Here is an 8,887-nt window from a genome sequence, read left to right as displayed (position 1 = left end):
TATTGCGTCTTTGTTTTGGTTTTGTGTCTCTTTGTACTTGTTTTGTTCTTTGTGTAGATGTTTTGTGTCACTTTGTGGTCATTTTGCGCCATGTCTCTTTGAGTGACGTTTTATAGGTGAGGGGTCGGGGGGGGCCCTGGACACAATGGGCCCCTGGTCCTGTTCCCGGTAGCCCCCTGTTCAGTAACCCACACATTCCCTGAATCTCTCCAAAGACTTCTTAACCTGCCTGTCAGACGTCCATATTCATCGGCAGAGCGCTGAACATCTACCCGCTGTCCTTCCTTCTCAACCTCGGCAGGAGGCACAAGATCAAGGGGAACTTCCAGCACATGATGATGTTTGCAGGTATGGAGATCACGTCATTTCCTCACTCATCGACTCATCCGACCAATCGTTGCAGCTCTGATGTGATTGGATGATTCCTGGATGTGATCCTCTGCAGGTCTGCGCGGGGCGATGGCGTTCGCGTTGGCCATCCGGGACACGGCCACGTACGCCCGCCAGATGATGTTCACCACCACGCTGCTCATCGTCTTCTTCACCGTCTGGGTGTTTGGGGGCGGGACGACGCCCATGTTGTCATGGCTACACATCAGGTGACCTAACAATTTTAATTTAATGTTTGCAGTAAAATCTGCATCTCGTCTTAAATACATTGAAGTCCCCACAACTAAAAGCTAACATTTCTGAAAACGTCGGAGGAGAGACGACACTTCTTTTGTAAAAAAAGTGATCAGAGTTAGACTTCCACAATACATTATATTATAATGTAATATACTATACTATACTATACTACATTACATTATACTATAGTATCTGATGAAGGACCAGACACGTGATGTCTAACATTGATTTAGTGATTTGGGATCATAAGAACAGGATGATTAATAAAGGATGGTTGGTAAAGGATGGTTAACAAAGGATGGTTAACAAAGGATGGTTGGTACCGGATTGTTGGTACCGGATCGTTGGTACCGGATCGTTGGTACCGGATCGTTGGTACCGGATTGTTGTTTAGATGAGAATGTATTTTAAAGATTTTAGAACTTCTTGCATCGCTGCTCAAGAAAGACTTGTTTACATACAAGAATAATAAGTCCCCGTTGATTCTTTTCTTAATTAATAATGAATAATCTGGAAGCATTATATCGTAACGATGCCGTTGGTACTCCTAACATGATTGGTTCCTAAATGATCCTCGAGCTCTCCGGTGGAACCGAGTTGTCCAGGAGGTGGAGCCAGAGATCTCTGACGTTCTTCCATCTACAACTGTACAAAATATCTCCGCACATAAAACCAGTTAATAAACAACTTTAATCATATTTATTACATAAAATAGATCAATATAAAAGGCCCATAACTCATCTTTCTTTTAAAGTCTTAACTTAACTAAATAACTTCTATGACGGATGAATCGGACATTAAACAGGAGCCTCTTCCATCAGTCATCACTACAGTGAGTCTGAACAGAGTTTACTAATAAAAAGCAAAGATTGGGACAGTCAGGAGTTCATTGTGGAATAGATTTGAAATGAGTGTTCAGTACACTAAACGGATAAAAACAAAATAAGATGATCAACAAATGTTTGTGTAATATTTGTCGTTTGGGACTTTATACAAAAACAAATATATTTTATTTGAAGGAAAAGGTGTTGCTGATTACACGTTACACTTTCTACAGTCTTCCTATTGTTCTTATTGAATTAAAGTAATGATTGTGAAAAGCATAAAGGTGTAATAAACTACCACCTTTCAGTCGGCAGTAACCTGTTTTAGTTTATCACGACTTGAAATCGAATGACTTATAATTGGCTTTATTATTTTTATATGTATATTTGACTTCAAATTACATATGAAAACTAAAGCTGTGAGCAGCGATGAACGGGCCCTCGCAATCTGCAGCACGTCGGGGGTGGCGGCGGGACTCCGGCCTGCGCGTCAGAGAACGTCCACGACCGTCGGACGGCGCGTCCGCGAGCGAGACGTTTTTAATCCCGCGTGGACCGCCTGATGCCGGAAATGATGTTCTGCAAATAGTCCGATGCTTCCTGTATCCGCTGCCTGGCGCTACAGAACGCGTGCAAACATGCATCATGTAGCTCTGTGTCAAGTGTAAACCACATGGTGTAAAAGTCATGTAAATCTGATGGTGTTTGTCACAAAATCCAGATTTCCTTAATCCAGCAGGTGGCGCTGTGAGTATTAGTGAAAATAATCTCGTAAACATCCTCAGGCCATGAGTGTTATCAAGCATGTGATGTTTGAGACCGTTTGGAACAAGTCCAGCTGAGTTACATCAGACATTTCCTTTAGCCAGTAGGCTTTGCGGGTTTACTGTAGCGCCCCCTAGTGGTCGAATGCAAACAAATTGTCAGGGTATGTTACTGGATGCGATGTGCACATATGCTGAATATTTTGGGAATTTAGAACAAATGGTTGAGAAGTTATGTGTATTGATATTTTGCCACGCACCTAAGAAGTGTATTGGTCCATAACTTGTAAACGCAAAGAGATATCAAAAATATTTTGATAACTTTTGATGATCTAGATCCACTTATGATCCACAGCAAATTTTGTAGAAATCGGACCCAGCGTGTAGGAGTTCGCAAAAATGTGTTTTTTTTTCACTAAATTCAAAATGGCTGACTTCCGCTAGGGTTTAGAGCATGGTTCCAAAAGACTTATTTTTAAGTCTCCATAGGATACATGTGCCTACCAAGTTTCATACATGTAGCCAAAACGTAGCGCTAGGGCTGCTCTTTTGAAATATTGTAGGGGGCGCTATAGAGGCAATTTAAAACGGCCAATAAAGAAAATCATATAAACTATTTCTTCCAATGACCTGTGACACATGTACAAAGTTCCATGAGTTTTTGAGCATCCCAACTCACTAAACCATCAGCTTCCTTTTTCATGGCAAACGATGCGACGCCATGGCAACAGGGTTCAACGAAAACTCACAAAATTCATGATGATGCATCATCAATGTCTTAAGGTTATCCTTACCAAATTTTAGACTCATCAGGTCACCTGGCTAGGAGGAATAAATAAAAGTATAAAATATGACATTTCCTTTAGCCAGTAGGCGGCGCTATGAATTATTGACTTTATTTCAATTAAAGTATGTTTAAGCTTGAAGTAGCATCATGCAGAAGAAGTTTTGTGCGGAGTGGATAATGTACCTTGGAGTTATAACAACTTATAATAACTTATGTTTTGATAAACAATGAGGCAAAATGGCCGCCACGCCACGATGAAAACTCTCGATTTTGATAACTTTTAATCACAAAGGTCTTAAGAGCATCCTGACCAAAGTAGAAGTTGATCGCTTAAAATCTCTAGGAGGAGTTCGTTAAAGTCTGAAGGCTGAAATTTGCAAAAAGTGACAAAAAAGCACAACTTCGCGGGCTTACTGTAGCGCCACCTAGTGGTTGACTGCAAAACAATTCTCAGGGTATGTTACAGGATACGATGTGCACATATACTGCAAGTTTTGTAATTTTAGGACAAACGGTTGAGAGGTTGTGTATTGATATTAAGCCACGCCCCTAAGAAGTTTATTGGTCCATATCGTGTAAACGAAAAGAGATATCAAAAAGCTTTTGATGACGTAGATCCAGTAATGATCCACAGCCAATTTGGTAGTAATCGGACCAAGCATGTAAGAGGAGTTCGCAAAAATGTGTTTTACACTAAATTCAATATGGCGGAAAATCTAAGTAGGCGGAGCTTAGGGGTCTGATTGGCTTTTTTGTAGATCTAGCTCAAGTGGACATGTGTGTTGAATTTCAAGTAAATCGGACATACTGGACGAGGGGCGTCGCCGGTCCGACTTGTAGGGGGCGCTATAGAGCCATTTTTTTACACAGAAAGATGCATTCTTTTTCAGATGGCTACTTTCACCAGGCCTGACAAGTCCCCAAAATTTGGTGAGTTTTCATGCATGGCAAGTCCTCCAACCATGCGTACGTTTACCCAAACGGGTACAATATCAATAGGGCCTTCGCGGCCCGACGTCGGTTGCTCGGGCCCTAATCAAGCGAACCGAAGAAGAGCATATTTACACTCTGATAGTGTGAAACACAAACCGTCCGTGCCTCTGTGTCAGTGCTCTGATGCTCTCTGACGCCTTATTTACCTTCACAGTACAAAATAAAATCCCAAAGTCGATCAATTCATTGTCATAGTGAATCATAAAAGCAGCTCACATTGAGATCACCACTGAGCCGGAGGTGAAGCTGCATCCCGTTCCCCTGTGGGTCTCGTCTGCTTGTTGCCGGACCACAATGCACTGGGAGGGAGCCGGGTGATGTGTGACAGCAGGCAGAGGCGTCCTGAGGACAACGAGCTCCGTTTAATATGAGAAGCGCCTCCTCGGGCCGAGCGGGAACCGTCGTGTGTTAGCCGGAGGCTTTTTAGAGCACTGCCAAAATACCCCCCCCCCCCTGTCGCCATGGAATCCAGGACATGTGGCGCATGGTGGGCAGACATGAGCTGTGTTCTTATTGTAGTGTCACATTTATCTGTAGAGTTCTACTAAATGTTCCAAAAGTTACCATTACATAATGCCTCATTTGCATATTTAAACATGACATTTCATAAAACTTATAATCCCCGTCTGTGTCTAATGTGGAGCTCAGATGTGACCGTTCCAGCTGTTCATAGTGTGATACAGATGTTTTCACACACTGTAACGTGCTGGATGTGTTTATGATGTGACAGAGTTGGGGACAGCAAAGCTTTGCAGGAAGAGCGGCGGCAGCGTGGACAGTGGGAGTACTGCAGGTGCTGTATCTGAATCTGAACTGGTGTAGCTGGTGTTGGGAAAGACGGTGTGTGGTTGCTTCAGATGGGGAACTTTTCTTCTCACTGTTTACTTTTGTTTTTCTGATGAACGGGAACATTGGGCATCGCCTCTTTTAAAGGGCCACGGGAGGAGTTGAGACTCTTAAAGAGACAGTCCTGATGTTCTGTAGTGTGTGTGTGAGGTTCTCCTCCACAGTCAGGGTTCTACTACAGTAGATGAGTTGATAGAACCAGCACGGGAGCAAAGTGATGTTCTGCTGTGGACGTATGTTAGACTCCTAACAGAATGTCTCTCAGTTGAAGTGAAGCTATATTCAGAATGTCTTCAGCTCTTTACCTTGCTGTCAGACAGACCTTTCTGAGGGGAACTCAAGCTGTTATCTATGATCTCTACAAACACACCAGACTCCATTCACTCAAACACTGACTCTACCTCTGCCTTGATTAAGTTTTTTTGATTTTTTTATGTGTGACTTTGGTGTTTTAAAGGGTTAATTCTGGTTCACACAAGTCACACATTAACAAAGATAACAATGGCTGAAAACCAAGATGGCGATGTCCATAAACCAGGATGAATGATGGCTAAAAACCAAGATGGCAACAGCTGAAAACCAAGATGGCGACGGCTTAAAGGCAACGGTCAAAAAACCAAGATGATGACGGCAAAAAAAACAAAATGGAGATGTCCAAAATCCAAGATCTCTGTCTGTCTGACAGCAAGATAAAGCGGCAAAAGAAATCTAAATATACCGTTCACCTAAACTGATATTGATTTATTTTCCTGAACTATCCCTTTAAGAACATGACATCTTAGTCATATGAATTGGAAGGTTTGTGTCAGCATAAAACAAACGTAGATGTGATTCTTCAGCAGTGATATTTCCGTGACTTCGTCACACACCAGCACAGCCCTGGTGGAGGTGCAGCTCATTCAGGACTCTTGAGTCCGTCTCCTGTTTTGTTGCAGACTCTGTGAACTGTCCACCAGGCTCTCTTTTCTCACCGGCGTACAAAGAACAAATCACACACTGTGACAGACCTGTGTGACTCAAAACAGGAAGTTAAGAAAGAAACTGAGAGCTGCTGCTGTGCCAAAAGGGGTTTCTCCACTTCTGACTGTGAGGGTCGCACGTCTTCCTAGAGGACAGAAACGCTGAGAACGAAATGTGCTCGTGAGGAATATTCGACGGGTTTAAGGAGAGGAGGGAATGTTGTGAGGATTAGGATTAGAGGTTAGTCAGTCAGTGGGACTCTGTGTGAACATGCGTGAAGGCTTCTTATTACAGGAAACCGTGCTGCGTTCCTCTCTCCTGGCTCTTAATCTCAGATCCTTCCTAGTTTTTGCATTTCTTTGACCTCCATGTGAGCGCCGCCCCCTGAAGATCCTCTGTGTGTACATGAGTGTGTTTGTGTTGGTGGACTTTCTCCTTTCATAACCAGACGGACACGCACAAACCTGCTCCTTCTCAAGCTGCCAAGGTGGTAAAGCAGACAGAAAAAACGCTGTTTCCCTCAGAGGGGATATTCCCTCTGCTGTCATGGAAAAGTCTAAAGATAACCACGAGTCCTCCTGTGCAGCTTCAGATGTGACCGTGAAAGGCTGCACGTCTCTGCCGTGGCCTCTGGGCCGCACGGATTAGACTCCACAGCTTATGTGAATTAGAAGTCGGTAAGAGACACCATGGGGGGCGGGGTGGGGGGTAAGTGGTGAGGTCAGTTTAAAGAACTTGAAGCTAACTGACAGCAGCTGGTTAGCTTAGCACAAAGAGTGGAAACAGCTAAGTGGCCAAGAAAGAGGCCGGCACGTGACCCCCATAGACTGTTTATTGAGACGTGGATGTGGTCTTTGTGACGTCGCCCATTTGTTTGTCGACGACAGTTTTGAAGCCTTGAGTTCGTCATTTTGGCCGTCGCCATCTTGTTTTGTTGACCATTGCTGTCTTGGATTCTGGCTGTCGTCATCTTGGTATTTTGCAACCAGAAGAGCGAGGCTAGCTATTTTCCCCACTGCTCCCAGTTGTGCTAAGCTAACTGGCTGCTTTAGCTTTATGTGACAGAGACATGCGAGAGTGGCATCGATCTTCTCATCCAGATGAGAGAGAGAGAATCGCTGGTCCATGTTTCAACCACAACTATTACTGTTTACTGCGACTTTGTTGTTCCTCAGCGTTATTAAAACATAATTCATCATTTGATGTTTTTATTGCTGCAGGAGGAGAATATCTGGTGGGAAATCACTGACTGCAAGGTCTGTTATTCAGATTCATGGCTGTAGAGGAATAAAACCACTTTGTTGTCATAAATTACACATGAAAGGGTTAAATCACATGATGGCGTCTTCACTTCTTGCATGCTGAATGTCTCTGTGGGTCGGGGGGGACCTGAGGGGGATTTCGGTGAAAACTTCGCCTGTTCTACACAAATGTGGTTTTGTTTGTTTTTTTGCGTCACGAGCCAAAAAGCTTCTTATCTGTATTTTAAATCTCTGCCCCGTCGGTTGTAATATCCTTCAGCTCCTCTCTGTTTATCTGTGTCTCTATCGGATTCAATGATCATTTACAGCAATTGTCCGCCACTGAGAGGTCGAACGCTCATCACTTTAATGTGTGTGGGCTTTGAAAGAGAAGACATCTGCAGGTGCAGTCGCCACAACATCAAGTCAACGACAAAGAAGAAAGAAGAGGTCACAAGAAGGGAAACTACAGACGCACAAGTGCTGACTGTCATCTAACCAAATATGAACCACAGCGTTTAGCTGCAGCTTAGTTACTTCAGAGGTGTTTGATGTTTTCTTTGTGTGTTTCAGGGTCGGTGTGGATCCAGATCAAGACCAGCAGCCTTGTGGAGACAGCTTCCAGGTCCTCCAGGGGGTGAGGCTCTCATTCAATACTTTATTTATTATTCGCTTTAAAGGAATTCTCCACCCTCAAAAAACAACCGTCTGTATATCAGTTACTCTCCCCGTGTTACCTCAGAAACCAGAGGAAGGCCTGGAGGAATTGAAGTAAATGAAAACCAAAACTGTGTCTCATTTATCCAGGCGGGTGCTCACTGCTTCACAAACACATGCCTCTTCGCTAAAACCTTAATATTTAGACGGGTTTTAGAGAAGACAGGAAGTAGTGACCTATAAAGCAACGCTGAACTCTCAAACAGCCACTACTTCAATTTAATGTTGAAGCGGAGCTCAGCCAGCGAGTCTGAAGACCAGTGACTCTGATTCTGAGAGCGATAACGAAACAAAGCTCGACCAGATGGGATGGATGCGGGGGGGGATCCAGATGAGAACGCGATGAGAACGTGATGAGAACATGTGTGTTGTGTTTCTCCAGGAGGGCTCTGAGGCCGAAGGACAGAGTAAAACCAAACAGGAGAGCGCGTGGCTCTTCAGACTTTGGTACACCTTCGATCACAAGTATCCTTTCTGTACCTGACCCTGGTGGACACTAGAGAGAATGCAGCTTTAACACATGAAGCACTGCCTCCACTCATCAGAACCGCAGGTTGCCTCCTGGTTCTACTGGCCGTTTTGTCTCTTATACTTGTTGGATATTATTCATATGTAATTCCAGGTTGGATTCCTCTCGTGTCCCAGCACAGCAGAGGTTAACACGTTCTGACGGAGAGCCTCTCTCCTCAAAGGGACCGGTGACCCGACCACTTGAGCTGGGCATTCATGGGTTTATTCCCAGAATGCAATGCAGCCTGACTAATTACAAACATGGGCCCACTCTACTGCCAAGCATCCCCAAAATGATTTCTACCCTCAGCTGCTCACAGAAGACTTCAGCTCCAAATAGATCCTGCTGGCAGTCCTCAGCGTTATTAAAACATAATTCATCACTTGATGTTTTTATTGTCTGTTATTCAGAGTCCACCGCCAGTTTGAACCGCTTCCTGCTGAATTAGCTACTAAGTGTTTTATCAGATGTCATGGCACCGCTCTCTAAGAGCCGGTAACCAATGGCTTTATTCACGGTTCACTTATCACAAGAAGTTAAGGAAATAATAAGAAATGTTACGGAACAAGTCAAGAGGGCTCCGAGTTCTACAACAGACCTCAACAAAAAGAGACAAA

The 8,887-nt window shown here is 43.9% G+C and overlaps 1 protein-coding gene across 1 annotated transcript; it reads left to right on the top strand.

Annotated features, from left to right (window-relative positions):
* The first annotated feature begins 133 nt into the window (after window positions 1-133).
* LOC116378064 (sodium/hydrogen exchanger 7-like) lies at window positions 134-8,865 on the top strand. Its single transcript, XM_031839864.1, has 4 exons — window positions 134-348; window positions 446-599; window positions 7,616-7,679; window positions 8,142-8,865. Exons 1-4 carry the CDS (start codon window positions 333-335, stop codon window positions 8,241-8,243), a joined length of 336 nt encoding a protein of 111 aa, XP_031695724.1. The 5' UTR covers window positions 134-332; the 3' UTR covers window positions 8,244-8,865.
* The last annotated feature ends 22 nt before the right edge of the window (window positions 8,866-8,887 follow it).

Source organism: Anarrhichthys ocellatus, unplaced genomic scaffold (assembly GCF_004355925.1).
Source record: "Anarrhichthys ocellatus isolate YVR2014 unplaced genomic scaffold, GSC_Weel_1.0 scaffold2024, whole genome shotgun sequence".
In the NCBI taxonomy this organism is placed as follows: domain Eukaryota; kingdom Metazoa; phylum Chordata; class Actinopteri; order Perciformes; family Anarhichadidae; genus Anarrhichthys; species Anarrhichthys ocellatus.
The sequence above is the reverse complement of the archived record's forward strand: the minus strand, read 5'-3'. Positions and strand labels throughout refer to the sequence as shown.

Bases quoted from the DNA above. Each gene is read 5' to 3' on its own strand.
- LOC116378064 (XM_031839864.1), top strand. The intron at 600-7,615 runs GTGACCTAACAA...TGTGTGTTTCAG, and splicing joins TTGTCATGGCTACACATCAG to GGTCGGTGTGGATCCAGATC. The intron at 7,680-8,141 runs GTGAGGCTCTCA...GTGTTTCTCCAG, and splicing joins GCTTCCAGGTCCTCCAGGGG to GAGGGCTCTGAGGCCGAAGG.